At 39.6% G+C, this 24,550-nt stretch overlaps 1 protein-coding gene across 1 annotated transcript in view; it reads left to right on the top strand.

The window, feature by feature from the left end:
• The window catches only part of epha8 (eph receptor A8), a 167,782-nt gene that overhangs the window by 102,502 nt on the left and 40,730 nt on the right, over positions 1 to 24,550 (top strand). Inside the window, exons 7-8 of the mRNA XM_075460145.1 lie at positions 22,036 to 22,191; positions 22,395 to 22,811. Of these exons, the coding sequence (XP_075316260.1) occupies positions 22,036 to 22,191; positions 22,395 to 22,811 (573 nt within the window). The remainder of the gene's footprint in view (positions 1 to 22,035; positions 22,192 to 22,394; positions 22,812 to 24,550) is intronic.

Here is a 24,550-nt window from a genome sequence, read left to right on the forward strand (position 1 = left end):
CTTGATCTCTTGTACTGTATATATTTAATAAGATGTTCTGTATGAGTGTTTGGGTGAATGAGGAACAAATTATAAAGTGCTTTTATGAACCCTAGATATGGTAAAATATAATGTGTAAGTGCAGACCTTTAAACATCTCCATGAACCTACCTGCTCATCTGCCAATCTAAACAGGTGTGCTAAAGGCTAGGTGTTTTAGCATCAATTGAAAATTTAGAATGAATGCCTCTGATTTACTTTTCAGTATATCTCACCTTACTTTCTCAGTAAGCTTCTGTAGTACATTAAAAAAATGAAGCAACAGATCCAGGATGTCCCTGATTTTTATTTTCTTCACATATTTTATCATTTAACATTTACAACGAGAGCACTTCTGTGAGGTAGTTTGAACAAAAAAAGCTTTCAAGTAATAAAGAAATTCTTCACATTATAGTTTACTGCAAAAATATCTAATATAAAAACGAGCAGCAGCTCAACTTGAAATACCTGGCAGTCATGTAAGCAAATAAGCAAATAAAAATGCCACAGTGTTATAAAGTAAAGCCAGTAATGTGCTTTAACTGCACTCCTAATTCTTACTCTCCTCCTCTGGCTTCAGAGAAGGAACATCTCTACCTTGTCAGGTTTGAGCCTGTTCTTGTTCTCATCAAGGATGTTAGCAATGTCCTTGCCACCTCTTGAAATCTCAAGTTTGCATATCTCACAGTTTGCAATCGCAACGTTTTTGTCATCCATTTTAAAATACCTCCACACCGCACACATTCGCACCCCCAGCTTCAAGCTGCTGCCGTGTTCTGCTTCGCTTTACGGCACGCAACTAAGTGACGTCATGCCGCATGCATTGATTCTGTGTGCAGTTGAGACCATAGACATAAAAATTCGGGGAGTTATGATTATTGTAGTTGGGGATATACACCTTCCTCAGTCGAAATAAATACAATGTGGAGGCATTGGAGATCCATCCAAGATGGCGGCCGTGCTGATACGTCAGTTACTTTCATTCTCCCATTTATTCTTAACATATTCTGTGGACTAAGCTTTTTTGATCATAAAGCCCTTGTATAGTCTGGATATAACGCTTTTGTTTTATGAGGAGTAGGCTCCCACTAGAACCACTTTGGTCACCATGGGTCATCATTATGGTTTTTGATCACTTGGTCAAAATAGTGATGTAACTCCAGATATCTATAGAAATCCTTCTTTTCTAGGTATTGTTTTTCTTCGAGGTTTGGAAATCTTTTAAATTCCCTTCATCTAGAGTAGAATATTGTAATACTACCCAAGCTTTAAATATACCCACAAGTTGACTACGTTTAAAATTTGAGTCATAGGCACACCATTTGAGTATTCTGAATTTATCTTGTAGATTATAATCCTCCCTCACAGAATTCCATGTTTAATTTTAATTTTGTCCATGAGTTTTGAATACTATTTATGAATTTTCTCAGGTCTGTATCACATAGTACTTTCTGTATAGGAGGGTTCCTAATCGGTGTTAGTTTGATGTCTTTCCATCTGGCATAGCAGTTTTGATTACACAGATTTAGCAGTGTTTTAATTTGATCTGAATAAAACGTAATCTCTCAGGTGTGGTACAGCCATACCTCCTTCCTCCTTAAACAACTGTAAGGTTTCACACCTAAGTCTTCGCTTTTTACCTGAATTTTACATGAATCTAGTAATCCTTTTGTCCCACTCTGAAAATTGTTTATTTGAGATTTCTACGGAAAGAGCATGGAACAGAAGCAGTAATCTTGCGAGGATGTTCATTTTCACAGATTAAACCTTTTGAATACGACTAAGGAATGGTTTAGTATTCCATCTCTGTGCATCTTGTTTTATTCTGGACAAGAGGAGGTCATGATATTTGCTAGTGATGGTATTTCTTTAGGTGTCAGCACCCCGTAATATTTTAATGTGGTCTGGTCCCATCTCAGAAGGAATTTATCTCTGATGTGTCTCGTGGGGTATAGTTCAGTGTAAGAATCTGTATATTATGTAAATATCCAGTATATTTTACAAAGGTGTCAAGAAGCTTGAATAAATCAGAAAGTGAGTTGGCTGGTTCCCCTAGATAAAATAACACATCATCCACATTCCACATACAGTGCAATATTGTGTTGGTCTCGATTGATAGATATGCCTCTAATGCTATCAGTTAGTCTTATCCATTGAGCAAGGGGTTCTATATAAAGCGCAAAAAGAGGTGGGGATTATCCACAACCTTGCCTTGCACCCCATTCTGAATTAATATTATCTGTTCAAATCAAATCAAACCTAAGTCTCGAAGTATCTCAATAAATAGAGGGAAATTGAGTGATAGAAAGTTTGTAATAGATGAAGAAAACATTCCAATAATTAGGGAAAAGGCAGTAAAGAGTTTAGGCAGGTGGTACCAGGCAGACATGAATGATGGAGAACAGGCAGTGCAGTTTCGGAAAGATGTTGCTGAGGGACTGGATAGAATAGATAAATCCGAGATTCCAGGAAAATTGAAGCTGTGGTGTCTGCAGTTTGGATAGTTTCCTAAGTTGATGTGGTCACTGTCTGTGTATGAGATTGCATTATCTGTTGCAGAAAAATTAAAATATTAGTTAGCTTTTACATAAGGAAGTGGCTAGGTGTTCCTAGATGCTTAAGTACAGTGGGACTGTATGGGAAAGGCACACTCCAGCTCCCAGTATCTAGTCTAGTAGAGGAGTTTAAATGTCCTAAAGTTAGGACAGAGCTCCTGTTCGCTGGGAGTAAAGATGTGGTAGGTAGTAAGGTGGTTCCAAACCCAACCAAGGGGAGGAAGTGGAATCCAAGAACGGCAACTCTGAGACATGCAGAGATTGTGGGTAATGTGCAAATAGACCGGGGAGGCTTGGGGCTTGGCCCAGGCAAACCGGTGTGGAGTAGAGCAGGTCCCAAGAGAAGAGAAAGCTAGTTGTTGAGCAGGTTCGTAGACAGGAGGAAATGTTAAGGGGCACAAAGGCTCAGGATAAGCAGGGACAGTGGTTGAATTGGGAAGGTGTACAGAAAAAAAAGCTTAGTTAGAAAGAGCTGTGGCGTATGGAGGAAATGAGTTTTAGATTTTTGATAGGGCAACATATGATGTATTGCCAACTCCCCAGAACCTAAAACTCTGGATAAATGGAGACCCGTTATGTTCGTTATGTTCAGGTACTGCAACTCTAAGGCATATTTTGTCAGGGTGTAAGGTTAGTCTGTCACAAGGCCGGTATACATGGCGACATGACCAAGTATTAAGAAGCTTAGCTGCAGGTATTGAAGATAAACGAAGGCAGGTAAACTTAGGAGGGTCTAAGGTGAAGAGTTGCAATTCAGTTTGTTCAAGAGGGGGAGAAAGTCAATAAGACGATAAGGAGGCACGGCAGCTTGGAGGATGCTTGTGATTGGGAGATGCGGGTAGATTTAGGTAATAAGCTTGTTGTTCACCAGGATATAGCTGCTACAAATCTAAGGCCTGATATAGTCTTGTGGTCTAGGAGTAGAATGAGAGTCTATTTCATAGAGCTGACTGTTTCTTTGGGGGAATTAGGAGCAGAAGCATATGAAAGGAAAAAGCTTAGGTATGTGTAGTTGGGGGCAGAAGCAGAGCAGTGAGGATAGAAAGTTAGGATTTCTCCAGTGGAAGTAGGATGTAGAGGATTTGTTGCAAATTCTGTTGTCTCATTGTTGAGGGAGCTGGGTGTAAGTGGACAGAGTGTGAGGAAAATACTGAAGGAAATGTCAGATGAGGCAGTAAAGTCCAGTCAGTGGATTTGAATTAGAAGAAGCAATAGCAGCTGGGGGCCAGGCAGGGGGAGCACTTAGGGTAAACAGACTTTTGGAATAAGCAAAGAAGAAGTTCGGAGGGTGTGGCCCATGTGAACCTTTTGAAACCAGGCGGCCATTTTGGGTGAGTTGGCCTTGAGTGAGTTGTATGGCTTTGTTTTTGCTGGCATTTTTAGTGGTTGTTGGACTGTTTAGGTTAGTTTTTCGACTGAATCTGTCCTGCCTCCACCTCTGGCACCCTCTATATTTTCATTACCCCCTACCCGAACCAGGGTTTGAATCCCATTCCTACTTATCTTTACCTCTTTTATTTCTCCCCCTACCCGAACCAGGGTTTACATCCCCACCCCGCTGTAACTTGTGTGCATTTGGTGAAAAGCTGAGGTAGCTTGTGGCTGTGGGAATTAAAAAAAAAAAAAAAAAAAAAAAAAAAAAGATGGTTGTTGTGGTGTGAGGAGCAGTTTTGGCTGGCTGGCATTAGGGGAGTGACTCTGGGACGCCAGTGGTCATTGTCTAGCTTCCTGGAGGTGTCGTGGGCCCAACTAGACGAAACACTGATGAAAGGAGGTTCCCACCTGATGACCCCAATGACATGTTGGTCAGCACTGCTCACTGATCTATTTAGGGAGTATAGGGAATAATTCAGTCTGTCTGGTCCATTTTTTTTTCTTTAGCACAAGTTTCTTGTGTTTACCTTAAATCTGTAGGAGTTACTGTTAGGAACCGAGGAGTGAAACTGCAAGGACCCTATTGTATCTGAAGGAGTTATCAGTTTCTTGCCGCCATGGTCCCACGTTCACAGGAAGGCGGATATTTTGGATGGGAGGTGTGTTTTCGTGCCATTTTTGCCCGATTCCATGCCTTGCATATGATCGAACTCGTCCTACAGATTTAATGCTACAAGCTCCAAACTTGGCCAGCTTACTCATAAAGGGATAGTTCGCCTCTTTTGACTTGAAGCTGTATGACATCCCATATTAGCAATATCATTTATTAAATTTCACTAACCCCCTGCTGCGTCCTGTGAGCCGAGTTCCGGCTTCGTTTTGGCGTTGACGAAGGTTGTCCGGCTAGTTGGCTGGGGTTTAAAAAATAATAATACATTTGCATCACAAAATCGTTCATCCAGAAAAAGTCAGACCTCACAATGGCGCTATTTTCTCTCTACCTTCGTATCACTACGGGCTGTGTAGACTGTGCAGACCGAAATGCAGATCGAGCAGTCCCCTGCTTCCGAGCATTAAACACCGTAACAGGTGCGGCTATCGCCAGGTGGCTGCACGCATTGATATGGATATGATATTGATATGGAAGGAGTCTTAACCAGCTCCATCCATTTTGTTTCCAAGATCGTTCACCCCCATGTATCTGAGACAGAGTAATTCATTGCTTAACTTAAATTGGAAGGTGATGCTTCTTTTAAAGTGTACAGTGTAGAGAAGCTATCCAGCTGTTAGTATCTGGACTATCAATGGAACAGGAACCATAGTGAGGATGGTGAGTGTCCCATTTCCATAGCTGATCTTACAGACATGTTCATCCATCACGCAGACAGCCTCAGCAGCTTGTTTGTGGCATCATGTGCTCCCTGGGGAGTCACTTAAGGAGCCTTTTCCTAACTTTGTCACTAGATTTTGTTGTACACTTGCTTCCTTTGCAAGGTCAATGCTGCATTCGGTTGAGGACATCGGGACTGAATATTTCCCTGGAGACCATTTAAATTCAGTCTTGTTGATGGTCTGAGCTCAAAGTTGAAAGTAAACGTCGCACTGACTGACTCATGTCCCACTTTCAGAATTTTAAAACAGTTGTATTTTTGTAACTATTTCTTGATATTTTCACTCACAAAGGGAAATTATTTGGTTTGATAGAAATATCTAGAAAATTGAAAAATCACATCTCATGAATGTGCCTCTCACAAAGATTCAGGCCTTTAGTGTTGTCATTAGTCTCAAGACATATTCATCACAAAGGTCACTGCTCTTCTGCTTTGAGTTTTGACTTGGATCTGTCTCATATGTTGTTATTTGTCTTCATTTCCTGCCAAGTTGTGTTCCCTCGGTGCTCAGAGCAGGGTGGAGAGGCGGCTTCACTGCTAATTCAATGCACTCCTCAGACAAGGACCTACTTTCCGTTCCTCGTACCAGACTTAAAACATATGGAGATAGGGCCTTCTGTTCAACTACCCCTACCCTATGGAACAATCTGCCACTTCACATCCGTTCTGCCCCCTCTCTACTACAGTTCAAAAAGAATCTAAAAACACATCTCTTCTCCATGTCCTACTCTTCTTAAACCCACCCCTCCGGCCCTACCCTTCCCCCCTTCTTTTCTTTTGTTAAGTGACCTTGGGTACCTTGAAAGGTGCTATATAAGTCCAAGTTATTATTATTATTATTATTATTATTATTATTATTATTATTATTATTAAAAATTCTCTCCAACACTATAGTTTATGTCATGTGTTCATGGGATTTCTGTCCATATACTGCAGCTCTGTTCCTGATGATTTATGATTCAGTACCAATGAACACTGTCCCATGTGATTAAAGTGTGTACAATATTTTGTCCAACTGTGTGCAGATTTATTTTTATAACACATGTTTATAAATAACCTTAATTCAAATAAATTTTTATAAATATTTATTGAGCAAAAATATTTAGTGGCCAATTAAGTTGCTGTTTAATAACTGCTGTGACTCTTCCAGCCATGGAGTGAGTTGGTTGATGTGATCATAATTAGCTTTTGCTAAAGCAGTAACCTCAGCCTATGAATTACTGTTCAAAGAGGTGTACTGTCTTAGCCTATTGCAAATCTCACATTTGAGAGGAGCCCATAAAATCTCCTCAGGAGTAAATTCAGATGAGGTAGATGGCATGTCATTGTTTGGTCATCTGTGAGGCTGTTTCCCCATGCATTGGAGTATTTTGATGCATGTGAAAGAACATTGGGCCTCATGCAATAACATTTTCGTATTTTTATTCTAAATTTCTCTCACTTTTTTTTGTAAGGTCTCGTACGAACACGCCACGTCAGATTCAACAAACGCTCTTAACTTCGGAAAAAGTGTGTAAACGACCTGCGTAAATGATGAATGCCACTATTTAAGTGCACGATAATATATTTGCATACTCCACGCTCAAAATAATACCATATAAGGCTACGCTTCCTCTCTCCTGTGCCAGGAAATGTTGAGTGTTGAGTCATGAGAATGGCATCAAGGCGCAAAAATAACAACTTTACGGGCTCTGAGACTGAAGTTCTGCTTTCAGAGATCCAAAAAGGAAAATCTGTCATTTTTAGCAGCGTCAGCAGTGGAATTACGGGACCTGCTAAAGCGAAGAAATAGGAAGCAATTACGATTACGATTAATTCCGTGTCACATGTAGTTCGTAATGTCACCAAAATAAAGAAGAAATGGTTTGATATGAAATTGGCTTAAAAAAAAACGACTCGCCATGGCCAGGCACTCGATGACTGCAACTAAAGCCATGCAATCAGTTGTTTGCTCATCATGATGGCTCTTTGAAGGGGTGATCCATGAGAGGGGTCTTCTGGCCAGCTTGTTCAGGTAGTGGGAGACCCTTGTTCATGGCAATATTGTGCAAAATGCAGGGGCTATAGAACAGTCAAAGTAATTGCTTCAAAGTAATTAAATATACAATCCATTAGTCAAGCAAACTTGATTCGAATAACAGCAGACTATTTTATGAAACTCCTACGACAGGTCTAAATCACTCGTAAATTCCGTTCGTACCTGAAAGAAGACATAAAATACGAAAAAAATTGGTGAATGCGCAAATTCTGGTTACATGCCGCCATTCCGACATCGCACTATTCCAACTTGGGCCTCCAATTGTCGGAATGGCAACACTTGATTTTCTATCAAACTTTCCGCAATTCTGACAATTCCTTTAATATAAAAGCCTATTTATTTTGAATTTTTTTTAGAGGAACTCCACAACCTTGCAAACCAACTATAATAATATATTATCAAAATCCCCTGAAATTTCAATTTTCAAAATACAAATTTGAATGTCAGGTTTGACCTGTCACAGCACCTCTCTGACAATAATCTGTTTGAAGATTTCCAGTCTGGTTTCCGTCCCCTTCATAGCACTGAAACAGCCCTGGTAAAAATCACAAATTACTTTCTTATGGTAGCTGATTCTGGACTATTATCTATCCTAATCTTTCTCGATCTCCTTCTCCTTTCTGGTCTACCACTCAAGCTTCTCCATAAACTCCAACTGGTCCAGAATTCAGATGCCCTGATCATCACCAGAACTCATAACTCAAACATAAATCACATCACTCCTGTTTTTCAAGAGCTGCACTGGCTACCCATCAAACCGCATAGATTACAAGATTCTCCTTATCACCTTTAAGGCTCTTCATAACCTTGCACCTCAGTATCTTTTTGATCTCCTTCACATCTACACTCCCTCCAGGACTCTCCGATCTTCCAACTCCTTTCCGCTTATCCTCAATGGGGTCCCAAGCCTTTAGCCGTGCTACCCCCCATCTATGGAACTCTCTTCCACAATCCATCCTTGATACTACCTCTCTCTCCTCCTTTAAATCACAGCTCAAAACCCATTTCTTTCACCTAGCCTTCTGTCTGACCATAACATCCCCACTTCTGCTTGCTTGCTTGATTTTATGTAGATCTTGTTCTCGTTTTTTATTTTGTACTTGTTTTTAACTAATGCACTGTGTTTGTAAGGTGACCTTGAGTGTCGTGAAAGGCGCCCATAAATAAAATGTATTATTTTTTTTATTATTATTATCAAATATTAAGCTCCTTTTTAATTATTTTAACTTATGCACAGAACAGATGAGCCAAGGAGGTAGTCAGGCACGGGATAAAGCACCTTTACAGACTTCTGACCGTATATGAATAAGTTATGGAAACTAAGAGCATAATTGACAAGATATTATTGAACCATGCCCGCTGGAGTCCCAGGGCTGAAGTTAGCCAGCCTCCTTTGAGTGTGCCGCTGACTGACTTAAAGTAGTGCCCTGTGTCTATTAATGATCTAGTCACAAATCCATCTGCTCCATCAAAAGTCACTCTGACCTTAAAAAATCTATGTTCAGGTGCTTCTTAGCTCAATTTCAAGGTTTCAGCTTGTAAGTCATAGTCAGTGATGGTTGTGTTTCAGCAGTTTTCTTTTCTTATCCTGATCATGTTTTGATATCTTGAACCTCCGGATACTCGAGGTCGACTGCAGTGCTGTAGTATATTTGTTCTGGTGAACAACTTAATTGTTGGGGGGGGGGGGGGGGGCTGCAGCCTATCCCATCTTGGCAAGTCCGATGCAATGCCAGCAAATAGACAACCATGCACACTTATAATCACTCCTATGGTCAATCTAAAATCCAGTTGTTTTCAGCTTGTTAGTTTAATTTTGGCACTAATGATGGTTATGCATATCTTTATATTAGATTATATCCACTGGAATTATTAAGGCTTTTTAGCCCGTTTTCTGTTTTGGCAGACCATCAACAACCACAATATTGGAATGTGTTTTTTTTTTTTTTTTTACATATTAGAACTTATTCACATTTTTGATTTAAAAGGAAATTTGGAACTGCTATTTAGATTTGTTTTCCTGATATACCACTTGTAAAGGATCCCTGAAGCAGAGGAGGCTGTAGCGGGCAACTGTACACTGACTGTGAGCTTTCAGACGCTTACCCATGTTGTACTAAAGACACCCGCTCACCTCAAACTTGTCCCTCAGTCTCCTCACGCTTTGGACGGGATGATGGGCTTTCTCAGGCTCCCCCTTTATTCCAATGTATTTATTTACCCACTTATACGGGGAATAAATCAAGGTCAGCACACAATGCTGCACACAGCTATTAAGATTCATTGTAATGCAAATTCTCTTGCAGCAAGTGCGCCGCACTGACAGGTACTGACACATCGGGCAACACGCAAACAACCACACCTGAGCACATTCACACACATGCTCGGACGCAAAGTACCAAAGTACGTACTCTGTAAACAGTTTGCCTAAAGGATTGGAACCCAACAGAGAAATGTTTTGTTTTTTTTAAACCATATCTTCCTCCTTCCTCTGTCTTCAGCACTTTTCCGGGGCATAATCCATATTTCATTCATTCATCTTGAAAATAAAGCTAGATTGGATAAGCAGAAGGTAGGTGGCTTGGGTTCGAGTTGGGTGGCTCTAACAGCTCTAACAGTAGAGCTGATCCAATAGCACCAACAATATTCAACAGTGTTCAACAATACTGTTGATATCATCCCATTCACATCCTGTGAAATGCTATGAATAATATGAAGCATACAGCGACATACAGCCTTGCTATGCATCTTGGTGATATATTTATGAACATTTTGAATAGCTTATAACTTGAAAATTGTTGAGACATTAACTATTTTCAAGTCATAGGCATTAAAAAAATTGAGATTTGAAAGATACGGTCAGTTGCTATAGCACTGTATACACATTTGCAGAATTAGAAAGAAATAAGACCCTCTTGTAGGGTCTCATCCCTGTTCAAAACAAGGACAACAATGAACCAACAATAATAATCTTATCTTGAATGTAAATAAGATGAAGTAAGTCATAGGACTGAAACGATTCCTCGAGTTACTCAAGTAACTCGATTACAAAAAAGCCTCGAAGCTTCTTTAAATTCCTATGACGAGCATTATGCTCCCTGCTCAGCACAGGGAATCATTGTTCCACACAAACCGTTTTTGAGGAAGTACACCACTAGAGTGTGTTACACATAGACGTATAAAGAAAAACAGAAAATTAAAAATCTTTATATGTCTATGGTGTTACACATAGACATAATATAAGTAGACGCCTCATAGACTGACGCTGCCTATTGGAGCTGACGTATCAGCCCGGCCGCCGTCTTGGATGGGTCCCCAATTCAATTCAATTCAATTCATTTTTATTTATTTAGCGCCAAATACAACAAATGTCATCTCAAGGCACTTAAATATTAAAGTCCAATTCAAGCCAATTTGAATTCAATTCATTGTAATTATAATTATTTATAAAATAATCCAAAAAAAGAGAGTAAAGTGAGGAAAGATGTGCCCCCCCCATTGCATTTATTTCGACTGAAGAAGGTGTATATCACCAAAAACAATAATCATAACTCCCAAATTTTTACCAGATTTTCACACGGTTTAGTTTGTTACAAACGTTAGAGATTTAGTTATGATACGGGACGCTGTCACACATTAAAAATACGTGCTTTCATGCTGAAAGACTTTGTATTATGCTCTTTAACAAAGACATGTGGTAGGCTATGGCATATTGATAAATATATAAATTAATTAATTTTATTTTAATAAAGAAACTAGTTTGATTTTGCATTTGAATTTATATCTCTCTCTCTCACACACACACAGACCCCCACCCCCAAATCAGGCTTGAAGTGCTCACTACAGAGCTTTGACGCTCAGTTGCAACAAAACTCTCCCGTCTTATAGCAACTTCCCATTGCCTCCTCAAGCCTGTATCATATTTCATATATTTTGAAACCTTCAAAATATGAAGAAGGAGAAAAAAAACAGCAAAAGACAATGAGAGAGAGTACCAGTTCCCGCTGTAATGGCTGGCGTCCATGTATATTATGTCTATGGTATTACATTTGTAATCAGTTGGCGCGATGGCAGAGAGCCAAGGGTTACTGGCACTAAATGGGTAAGTTGCAAGAAATGGTCTTAGTTTTGGAGCCAAGTGTTGGAGTTGGAATAAATACCTGTATGTTTTTTTTCAAGAATAAAAGCTAATTGCTTGATCATTTTACAGCCACATCATTTCCGTTAAGCATTATTTGAATTGGTTGTTTAATAACGCAAAATTATTTTTTATCCGATTACTCAATTAATTGATGGAATAATCAGTAGATTACTTGATTGCAAAAAGATTCGATAGTTACAGCCCTAGTAAGTCAGTGAAGTCTGTGGTGGAGAGTGCAATCTGCAGCCATCTGTTGGGGCGCCATCATCAGTGTCATTGACTCAAAGAAACTTAAACTGATAAAGAACGCTGGCTCTGTGTTGGAGACTGATTGCTGAACATTATGAACAATACTGAAAATCCTCTACATAACATAGTGATCAAACAACAATGTGTGTTCAGTCAGAGGCTTCTTCTATACAAGGACTTTTTACAGTGACTAATGACCGTTTTGATTCTTCATGGTGCAAATTATTTCCCATTTTGCGATTAATAAAGTATTACTCAATTCAATTCAATTCCTAAAAGTGTTTTCTTCCTGTTGAAATTATGTTTCTATGTAACTCCCCATGCCATGATTGGGAAAAAGGCCTTGTTTAGGGACGCTTATTCTCAACATCCATAAACATGCACATTAGGTTAATTGCTGATTCTAAATTGATTCAGTAGTGAGTGTGCCAGGTTATTTGTCTTGTTTGTCTCTGTGTTGACCCCACAATGGACTGGCGACCTTTACGGGTTTACCTCGCCTCCCACACAATGGCAGCCGGGACAGACTCCAGCCCCCCTATGACCCTGAATTGGATTAAGTGGGTTTAGAATATGAATTAATGAATCTTAATTCCTTAACTGTCCAGAGTACCAAATGTATAACACATGGTAAGAGAAGTTAAAGGGTAACACAACTTGTCTGGTTTTAGTGTTTATGTTGCAAGTGGTTACCATGGCAGCATCAAGCATCACCACCCTGTGTACTATTGCATTTTGCATTGACATAACTTTTGCATGTATGATTGTGTGCAGATCTCCTGATAAATGTGTCAGACCCTTCAGAGTGCCTCTCTCATTGATGAATGAGCTGCTCTGATGTTTATCGTGACCTGCTTTTCAATTCAGGGGCGCCACAAAGTTATCATAGGATGGAGGGATTAACGAGGAATGAGGGAGATACAACAGTCTGGGATAAATACCGCTGAAAGAAGAAGTTTCTGGCTCTTGTTGGCACTGTCGCGCCCAGTTAGTTTGTCTACAGTGATACATGTTGTAACTGAAAGATTTTATTCTGGGTTAGTAGTATGTACACACCCAGAATCCAAAAATGGGAATATTCTATAAAGCGTCAAAGAATAAAAGCTGTCATTTTCTTAATTACTTTAACAGACTTCAGTGAGAAGAAGATATTGTTCTGTGTGTTCTCAGGAAAATGTAATTGTATTTAGAATATATAAACAAATGCCAGCAGCACACTCAAAAAAACCATACTATTTGCATGAGAAATTTACATAAAATCTCCCAATAAGAAACAGTCCGATGTTTTGTTTTTTTCTAGGGTATATTTTCCATACTTTCTGCCAGGAGTTCTATATTTAGTTTTTAAAATTGTGACATCTCAATTGAATTCTGTGACGTGTGCAGTGACATAAACATTGTAAATGTATGTGTTTTTGCTAAACCATGATTATTTCCAATCTTAAATTAGTAGATTTAAGCCCTGCCTACACAAACACGGGTATATCTATGCGTTTACACCCACTGTGTCTCCATACAAACGCAGTTTGCACTGAAACCGAACCTTTTTAAAACACCTTCACTGAATCGACTGCAGTTCTTTTACCTCAATGTCAAGCTCAATTTAAAAATGTGCATTCCATATCTGTGTGATCTAGATTGGAATGACCTGGTTAGCTTATGTTGGTTTAGTGTAGGTACGTTACAGGAGGTATGTCTGTGTCTGTATGTGGTAACGTTAATGCACCTTTTGTTAACATTTTTGCTTTATGACTTTATTCTTTGTTATTACATTATCATATTTCACAAGTTGGCTACACAAGCAGCTGTGTGTATAGTTGCAAACATGAACACTAACACAAACTGTCATTCAGAGCTTAGGAAATGTTATCCAATGAGACAGATTATCAGTATTCTTGTTAGCACTGCTGTAAGTATGGTGGAAATGACACTGCATAATTTGAAGTGTTGCTCACAGTGACACTCTCACACGGAAATATCAGCAGCCTCTGCATTTCCTCACAGCTCTACTGTGTTTGACATGACCTGAAAACCACCAGTAACCTTTTGCATATTTATGAGTAATAATGAGACCTGTACACATTATCATGAGATCTGCCTCTTGTATGAGACCGTTTTAGAAACCTAATCTTAAAACAATAAATGAGTCCAAATTATGGGAGATAAGGGGCTTTATTTAAAGTTTGTGGCTTACAAAGTGTGTGCCACCTCTAACACAGAAGTTGATATCAGTAATGTAAAGATTTTTGTTTCGGATATGAAACCTATTCGTTAAAAGTGCCCCAAAAAAATCTTCTCTTCTATTCAATGCCCTGTCCTGAGCATGACTGTGGAGAGGATAAACTCTCTTTTAACAGGAAGAAACCTCCAGCAGAATTAGACTCAGGAGGGGCTGCCATCTGCCATCGACCAGCTGGGGCCGAGAGGAAAGGGCAGAGCTACAAACACAACAACACCAGGCGAGGAATGCTCTCTATGGGACAGAAAAAGAGAAGCAGAAAGTTAATGAAACAATATGGAGAGTAATGATACCTCTGGGTCACTCGGGCAACCCCAACTATAAACTTTATCAAAAAGTTAATTTTTTTTAGCCTAGTCTTAAAGATAGAGAGAGTGTCTGACTCCTGAACCTAAACCGGTAGCTGGTTCCACAGGAGAAACTCTAAGAACCATAAGTAAGCCTGCAGTGTGAGAGTAAAGTGCTATGGTGGAAAAATTGAAGAGCTTTATATGCAATGAGAAAAAAATTTGAATTTTATCAGTGGAGAGAAGCCCCAACCGGAGAATTTCAAATATATAGCGCCAAATTACAACAAATGTCATCTCAAGGCACTTAAATAATAAAGTCCAATTCAAGCCAATTGGAGTTCAATTCATTGTAATCATAATAAAATTAAAAAAATAATCCAATTCATTCATACAGAGCCAATTCAAAAACAATTTCCTAGCTAAGGAAATCAACAGATTGCACCAAAACTTGTCTGAGCGTGCCTGAGGCGACTGTGGAAAGGAACGACTCCCCTTTAACAGGAAGAAACCTCTGGCAGAACCAGACTCAGGAAGGGTGGCCATCAGAAATCAGAATCAGAAATCAGAAAAGATTTTATTGGCAAGTAATTTTCACATTACAAGGATTTTGTTCTAATAAAATAATAATAAAATATAAAATAATAAAAATATATGTGGCAGAAGCGTGCATTAATGTAACACAGAGTCCGTCAGGGAGACAGTACGTTAATATAACGTGTAGTGTCAGTGGGGATAAGGGGTTCATGTCAGTGGGGGGGGTACAGCAGGCCTTGTTGGTGAGGCCAACCGCAGAGGGGAAGAAGCTGTTCTTGTGGCGGGAGGTTTTGGTCCTGATTAGGGATGGGAATTGATAAGATTTTTATGATTCCAATTCCATTTTCGATTCTGCTTAACGATTCGGTTCTTTATCGGTTCTGGTGAAAGGAGAAGCTGGAGGTAGAGGTGAACTGGGGGTAGTACCACCAGCCTCTGGCTCTGAGCCAGTCAGGCTCTGTCTCTCATGATTTCATCTAAATGTAATGCCTGAGAAGGCATTCATTTAACCTTAACCGTTACTAACAGCAGCTTTTACAATGAGGCAAATGGCGCTAACATGATAGGCAGTGTTTGTTAGTTAGTTAGTTACCTGGAGTGCTAGCCGAGGACACGCTAACGTTGCTAACGCTGCTGGGTTCAGATTCACCGACGTTAGTCCGGAGCAGATCGAAAACGTGACCTTCATTCATAGTTATAATAATAATAATAATAATAATAATAATAATAATAATAATAATAATCAATTACATTTGTAAAGCACTTTTCATTTCATACGGAATCTCAAAGTGCTATGCTGATGGTGGCAGACCACTGGATTGTAGCCACAGCTGCCCTGGGGCACACTGACGGAGGCGAGGCTGCCATGCACCGGCGCCATCGGCCCCTCCGACCACCACCAGAAGGTGGTCAACCTAACATGCATGATTTTTTGGACAGTTATTGTATTGGATAGTTATTGCATGTTGGTAGTATTTCCTCCCTTTGGTGAAATATTCACTTTGCAAGTTGCCCAGTTGTCGTCTTTTTTAGGGATGTGTAATCAATCTTTCGAGCGTTTGTACCGCTTGGGCGCCATGTCTACTGCTGGCTGCACTGGACTCGCCACCCAACGTTGCGTGGTGACGTCATTCGCGCCCAAGGGAATCGTTTGCAAAATCGCCAAACGATTCCAAGGAATTGAAACACTGGGAACCGGTTCTCAACAAGAACTGGTTCTCGATTCCCATCCCTAGTCCTGATGGCCCGCAGCCTCCTGCCAGAGGAGAGTGCTTCGAACAGTTTGTGTCCATCCACCTCGACCAGCTGGGATTTGAGAGGACAGAAAAGGGGGGAAAAAACCACTGTAACACCATTCAAAGGATACCTGTTGGAACAGGGAAACACAAGTTAATGACCACAATAATGTCATCTGCACATAATATCATTTGAGAAATTAAACAGGGGAAAAAGAGAGTAAAGTGAGAAAAGGTGTGACAGATGAGACCCCCCAGCAGTCCAGGCCTATAGCAGCTTAACTATGGGATGTTTCAGGATCACCTGAGCCATCCCTAACTATAAGCTTTATCAGAAAGGAAAGTTTTAAGCCTGGTCTTAAAAGTGGACAGGGTGTTCCGGACATTTACTGGCAGCTTATTCCACAGAGAGGGGCCTGATAACTGAAGGCTCGGCCTCCCATTCTGCTTTTAGAAACTCTGGGAACCTCAAGTAAACCTGCAGTTTGGGAACGAAGTGCTCTGTTAGGAAAATATCTTACAATGAGATCTTTAAGATATGATGGAGCTCGGCCATTAAGAGCTTTATATGTGAGGAGAAGAATCTTAAATTCTATTCTGAATCTAACAGGGAGCATGTTTAATCAAACACAATCAAAATAATTCAAACTTAAAAAACTTTATCAGGTGATATTATGCCACTAATTTATCCCTTGTTCTGCTGCCACCATGTTTCCAAAGATGAACAAATAAAGCTTTAAAGACTGTGACTTTTACATAAACTCTTACTCACTGAGGAAATCCCAGAATAGATAGTTAACTCTGTCAGGCTTCAGGATCAACTTTGTGGCAGAATTTTTAGACTTCTGAGTGAAATCCCTCAAAGTGTTTTGGCTGAGATGTGCTCTGCAAACACTGCAGTTCCCTATAGGTTTTGTAGGCATGCCAACCCAATGCCTGTAAATAGGACCCAGGTATTTTTTTTATGTCAGCAGAAGATTCCTCAGTAAACAGTGAGACAAAGCTGAGCTGGTAAATCCTTTTCTGCAAACGATAAGTTGCTGTCACCTCCTCCACACCTTTCACATACTGAATCTGCCTGCCTGAGCTTCCAGCTCTGATATGTGTTCCCAAAAAGTTTCAGCACACTGAAAAAGTCTGTTTTCTCTGCATTCGGGCTGGATATTTAAGGTTTTTTACAGTTTCTGTAAAAATAAATAAATATATATATAAATACATGAAGAGGAAACTAAATAAAAACAAGTAAGGAGGATTTTGATGATGATTCCCCTCATCTCTTATCTTATCTCTACTGCGATGACTCATTTAATTTGAAAAATATTTTAAAAAGGTTGATTGACATTTTTAAGCAGAATTACACAGGGAAATACATTTTTTTTAAAATACTCATTTGAAAAAGGCAAAGGAAGAAGAACATTTCTGTCCCCGATTCCCTTTTATATCTCAGTTTTTTAATCAATTTCAGCTTTTAACTGTTGTGTAATCACAGTGATCTTTGGTTATTCTTTTGTGACAATCATCACACATGTCCACTTATAAATAAAACATACAATGAGGTATAGAGCTCTTTGTCTCCTCTTTTCTCTCCACCTCTAAACGTTTTTGTTACTCCTAATGTAAGCTCCTATCTCCAGCTGAAAGGACAGGCACAAATGAACATGTCATGGCACACTGAATGGTGAATCTCAAATAATGGAGATTTACTTATATACAAGGCTAACTAGCAAACAATCTTTAATGCACTATTTTGTGGAAATCTTACTTATGATCCCAGGTGAAAAGTAAGACTCTACCATTTATAGCATTTATTTGCAGTCAATGCAGTTTTAGCTCAGATCAACTTTATTGATCCCATAGCAGGGAAGTTCAGTTGTTAGTGCAGCTCAAAAGGAAAGAAAATATAAAGTGCAAAGACAGTAGTTTAAATAAGAAAAAACTGTAGAAAAAAACACATACATACAAAATACATATATATATATATATATATATATATATATATATATATATGTGTGTGTATATTTTAGGGCTGGGCAACTATTAAAAATTTTAATCTAATTAATCACATGATTTCCCTGATTAATCACGATTAATCGCATTTGTACGCAAAATCCAAAAATTAATTCAAAAGTAGTGTATAGCCTTTAGCATTTCGTTTTATTTTAAATATGCTGCCATATAAATGAAAGTGCCGCAACATTTGTTGTGCAAATACACTTTTAACATCATCATGTAGTATGCGGTTTCGAACACAGCCAATGTGTTACACAGGAAGTAAAACTCAACAGAATAAACATGGTGTACATGATGTACAAAAAATAATTAAAAAAAAAAGTTGTTTGAGAACCAGCCTGAAGGGCAAATAACAGAGAAAGGTTTTAAAGAATGGGGATCAGACTGATTGGCTCATTATGTTACTGCACCATTGGACCAGAGTAGTAAAGACAGAACTGAGTCTGGGGAGCGTGACAGCATGGGAAAACGTGATGAAGCATAGCAGGAGGAAAAGCCCAACGAGTAGGCAATGAGTGCAGACGAGAGGGAACATCCCACCTGTCACTGAACAAGAGGGTGTGGATATTCCTTGTAGCCTATATAAATGGTAAATTCCGGTCTTTCATTTTGAACAGAATAACAATTCTTCTAGAAGGCACTCCTTGCTTTGCCACACAGTGCACTATATGCAGAGTTATGAGAGGAATATAGAATGTGAATAACTTGAAAATCTGCCGTCGGCACTGTATATTGATGACCACCTTGGTAGGCAATTGAATATGGAATCTAATTTGCCTTTAAGAAGTGCTTTGCTAAAGAATAATGTACTGATACTGTCGCTGAGACTATCCCAACCCATCTCAGCCCGTTGATTAATTTTGCATTGGCTACTTTGTTTCTTGGACAATTAAGGACAGTCCTTAGAAATATTGTGAGTGACATAAAGATTCTGGGTTTGAAAGTGGTTGACTGGATTTTGCATGTTTGCTCTGTCTAAACACAACCTGGAAGTTACAATAGTGTCACTGTATCATGTTGTACTGATGTGACACCAAATCAACCAGCAAAGAGCATCCAAAATGATGGGCTTTATGTAAAAAGAATGCATTTTGCAATGAGTCCTGGTCAAATGGTCATATAGGTTGTTTGCTCATACCCCTCAATGCGGCTCATTACGATGTAAACTTAAGTATTGTCCTGTACAGTATTATCCTTACAAGCTTCAGAAGCGAAGTATGACTCATGAGCTTTACCACACTGTAGAAAACCTTCTTTTACAATGTGTTTTTTGCAACTCCACTGTCATGGATGCCATGTTTGTGCTTTATGTGCAGTTGCTTTTGTTACCACGAGAGATCGCATAATGTTTAAATATACTGTATATATCATGTACGTACTGGGGAGAAGGACACACTCTTTTTTTTTGTATCCCTAACCATGATCATTTTCTAACCCATATCAAACCATTTTAATTGCTAACTCTTAATGTTTCTGCTTAAACCCAACCAGGAAGTGACAAAGCGTTTTAGTAAAGTGTTGTGATGTTGTGTTATCGACTGAACATAACCCAGAAGTGAAAAAACACCTTCTGGATATTGAACTCATAGCCCACTGTTCTTAACGCAGAGTATAATCATACCATCCATCCCCCTCCTCCTCCTTTAGAGCACTTTGTAGATTGTTGAAGGAAATGCTTGAGAATGGCATCAGCTCTGATTTGGAAATAAGTTTGAATTTCCCTCCTGCTGAATGAGGTCATTTAGAAGATGCACCTAAGGGTTGCTTTTAATAAAAGCTCTTGTTGGTCTGACTGGGGGTGAAAAAGTGGGTAAAGCTTGACCAGTAGTACTTTGGACAGTAATGTAGGTGTTACGGAATCACTTTAAAAGATCAAATTAAATAAAAGTACAAGTACAATGTTTGATTTTGTTTTCATGATTTGATTATTTGTTTTTTATTTGCTTGTTAGTTGGCTTTTTAGATTATTTGGGACCAGCCTAATGAATTACTTTCATATTTTACCATAACCTTATAAAAAAGAAAACTTAAACTTGCTATTAGCGATTCTACCTGATCACATTTAACAGGTTGCTTGTGCTGATTTTGTCTTTTGATTATTTAGTTTGGTTTATGGGGCAAAATTGATGTAAACTTGTTAACCTATGGATGTCCTGTAAACAACAGCACAGACTCCTGACTACTAACAGCAGGCCAACTAATTATTCAGTGTGGATTATGAGGTAGTTCAACATAGAAATACAGTATCTTTGTATAATGAATCGATGTGTGCACTGTCAGTGCTGGATAAATATACATGTTGTTGTGTGTTGCACTGGATGGGGTAGACTTTGTTTGAAGTATTCTAATACTTGAGGTAGACTCCATCAACAACGTTTGTCTTTCATATCAACACTCACTTCCACCATATGTGGGCTGATTCTTGTTGCCACGGACACTGCCTGCTGGCAGAGCCACCTCTGGACATGCTGACAGAAACGTGAAAGAGTTTGTGGGTTGGGAAGCCTCACAACCCTTTACACACTTTAATGAGTAAATGATACACAATGAAGGTGATATGTATCTTAAAATATAATCAGATATTTGGATTTCACATCCATCCTCTGTGAATCTGAGCGAGTTTCTGCAGCATTGTGAATTTTTGCATGTTCTTTTCAGGTACAAGTGTGGAAAGTTTTCATTTCTTTTAAAATACATCTTAAAATGCCTTAGCTATTTGCTTTTTATATAATATAAATAGATTTTATTAAAGACTCGTAGTCCAGATCACAGAAAAACAATCAATAATAAAAGTACATAAAAAAGAACATTCATAAAAATAAAAAAATAATAATAAAAACACTCCTAATCTTTTAGGAGGCATCATACCAATGTTTCCAATATACAGAAGTATATCTTACTGCACTATATTTAATGTTAGTCAACAGTAGGATAATTCTATTATTAATCTCATTTAGCTGGCAAATAAATTTATACATAAGCTTCCTTAAAACAGCCATCAAAGAGCTGACATTCGCAGACACAAACAGTTCACTGGCACTGCTCCATCTGGGCTTCTTTAACAAAAGTCTTAATGCATCATTATAAGCCACCTTCAATCTCTGAAGGCTGGCTTTTTTTATAATTACAGTGAGGTACAATATGATCTAAACAAGTTCTGTTTAACTTCATCAGAGCAATATCCAAATTTCCAAACTAGAACATTAGCTTGAGCGTATAACATTCGAACCTGACGGTAAATGTCCACATACAAGTTTACTCATGTTATTTATCAGTTTCATGGTTCTTTCTGTTCCTTTTTAGGTCTTAACAACACAAATGGTTCTCAATAAACTTGAAAAGGTAACATGGAAATGTTAAGCAAGCATTTCATCTGAGCTAAAACACAAGCAAGCATAAATCAGGCTGCGAGGGGGCATCCGCACATGTTGTCTGCTGCTGCTTTGCTGTGTGTATTCGAGGTTTACCGCCTGCCCCATTTACCAAAGCTGGAGCCTATTAACCGCCAGGAAAGAGAATATATTTATCAGAGCCCCCTCCATTATTAATCAGTGCAGAGTTAAAAGTGAATATATATCAGAAGAGCTGAAGAAGGTTGAAACAGGGTCTGGATTCTGATGGTCTCACTGGGAGTATCAACAGTGCAGTGCATTTTCAGCCCAAATCTGAGCGGAAAGTCGAACTTTCATCTTCTCTGCTTTGCAGTTTCTGTGATTACAAGGCTTGTAATTATACATAGATTTAGTGGCGGGGGGCTGTGTCCTAAAATGACAGTTTTGGAGTAGATGACACAGTTTTGAAAAAGTTGAAGGTGCGCGTTTATATGCACAACTTGCTATAAAATGTAATTCTTCCCTTTTTGGCTGCACTCTCTGAATTTTATCATGGTCTTAATGATTATAGGAGTGCAGCTTTCCTACAAGCTCTCTATTTACTCTCTTTATTCTCCCTCTCCCTGCAGCCTGTGAGGTGGGCTTCTATAAGCCGGTGGCGGGCGACGGTCTGTGTGGTAAATGTCCTCAGCACAGCCACTCAGAGACCAGAGCCGCTCTCTCCTGCCCCTGCGACTCCAACTACTATCGGGCTGCAGATGACCCGCCGGCAGCCTCGTGCTCCCGTAAGCACAAACACACTGTTCACCAGAACACGCATTTCCACTGATTTCCTCCGAGTAGTGCAAGGACATGCAAACAGATACACTTGCACCTCGCATGGTCTGGAATGTACCAAACTTGATTTTTGCCGTCAAAATCCAATTTACTTTTCCAGATACGTTCAAACTTTTTCAATGAACTTGAATCTCCATCTTTCTTTCTCCAGGCCCTCCATCTGCTCCTGTGAATGTCATCTCCTCAGTCAACGGGACCTCCGTGAATTTAGAGTGGGATCGCCCTCTGGATACCGGCGGGCGCAGCGATTTGCAGTACAGCGTGCTGTGTCAGAAATGCTCAGGGGAAGGGCCCTGTGAGGACTGCGCGGCCTCCCCAGGAGGTGGCAGTGGAGGGAAGACAGGTGGAGGGGGCAGCATCGGGGTTGGAGGGCTCGTGGAGCGCTCGGGCACTGCAGTGATTCGCTTTGTCCCTCGCCAGACTGGCTTGACGGAGCCTTGGGTAACGGTGCTAAACCTTGTGGCTCACACCAACTACTCATTCCGAATCCTGGCCACAAACGCGGTGACTCGGCTAAGCAATGAGCCATCGCCATATGCCTTGGTCAATATTACAACAAACCAGGCAGGTAGGGTTCACAGCAGTGATGTTTGGTTATTCATTATGAATGTTTTGTGAGGAGTCACATGCACACTTTTTTCACGAAAGTATTTCAGTGCTAGTTTTGAGCCAGTCTCTAAATTATCACCAGTTCTTCCTGTTTCACTGGCTGCCAGATAGGACAAATGGTGCTACGATAGCACAATGGCAAGGCAAGGCAATTTTATTTGTAGAGCACAATTCGTACACAAGGCAATTCAAAGTGCTTTACAGCTACATAAAATCACAAGAAGGCAATAAAATCATTCCAAAAAAAAACAAAACATCAAAAAATAATCATTAATTAATTAAAAGTGAAAAGTGCACATACAACACTTTCAGTTGTCATATACACAGCTTAATAGAACTGTTTTCAGCCTGGATTTAAACATTGTCAGAGTTGAGGCCTGTCTCACATCTTCTGGAAGGCTGTTCCAGATGTTAGGAGCATCAAACTGAAACGCAGCCTCACCTTGTTTAGTCCTGACTCTGGGCACCAGCAGGAGACCCCTCCCTGAGGTTCTCAGAGCCCGAGTTGGTTCATGTGGCTCTAACATGTCAGAGATGTACTTTGGTGCTTGACCATGAAGAGACTTGTACACAAGCAGAGCTGTTTTAAAGTCTATTCTCTGAGCGACAGGAAGCCAGTGCAGAGACCTGAGCAATGCTGGTCCAGATGTTAGAAAAAAAACAGTCATGGCCAGAAAAAGAGTCTGGACTACACCTACAACTAGATTATAATTTTTTTTTTAATCAAAGATCCCCTTTAAAGAAATGTTTGGAATCAAAAATGCACAATTTCCTCAAAAAAAACACTGAAGATGGTAAAGAAACTTGAGTTCTCTCTGGAGTTAGGCTGAGAGAAGTCTTATTCTCTCTGGAAATGATGGTATCACAGGTTAGTTATTTTGTTATGTGGGGCCCATATTCTGGCCTACCTTTAGCCCCTGATTGACTAATTAAAATGGTGTACTTTTTGTGTTTGAGACATTGTATTCAATACATTCCACTATAGGGGATTTAAATTTTCATGATTTCTGATGGCTTTGATGCTATTAAGACATCATTGTGTATAATGACACAAAAACTGATCTGGTCTCTGTACTGTGGTCCTCAATAGAAATAAAGAATACACAAGAGGGAGGTTTACAAAATATACTAAATTCATTGCTAATGAAAAGATGTTGAATGCGACATAGTGACATGGCTCTGCGGTGGCCCTCTCATTTTGGAAAGGCAAACCAGGACATTGAAGGTCAAAATATTTAGTCAATTCTTAACTGCACAAGCACTTGGATCCGAGTTGGTTGAAAATTGGTAATATACACCCATCAACCATAACATTATGACCACTCATTATATTGAGTCAGTCAGTCAGTCAGGATATGGACAAAGAACGTCTGAGAATGATTCTGGAGTTTCTGTTGCTCTGGCATTAGCAATGGATCCTTTGGTCTGTGTGGGCTGAGGGGTGGAGTCTTTTCAGACTGGGTTTGCTTCCCACAGATGCCATCATATCCCATCAGACTGGTATCTGGGGAGTTTAAAGGCAAGATGAAAACCTCAGACTCTTTGTTGTACTTTTGAACCCCTCCTAAACAGATTTTTAGGGGTCCACTGAAGTCCTGCCAGGGGAGGTTGCTACTTTAGGAATTTGCTGTTGCATTGTGGGGAGTTTGTACAGTGGCCCTAATGTGCAAAAAACACAACCACATTTTATTAAAGAAA

This window comes from Odontesthes bonariensis, chromosome 3, assembly GCF_027942865.1.
Source record: "Odontesthes bonariensis isolate fOdoBon6 chromosome 3, fOdoBon6.hap1, whole genome shotgun sequence".
NCBI lineage: Eukaryota > Metazoa > Chordata > Actinopteri > Atheriniformes > Atherinopsidae > Odontesthes > Odontesthes bonariensis.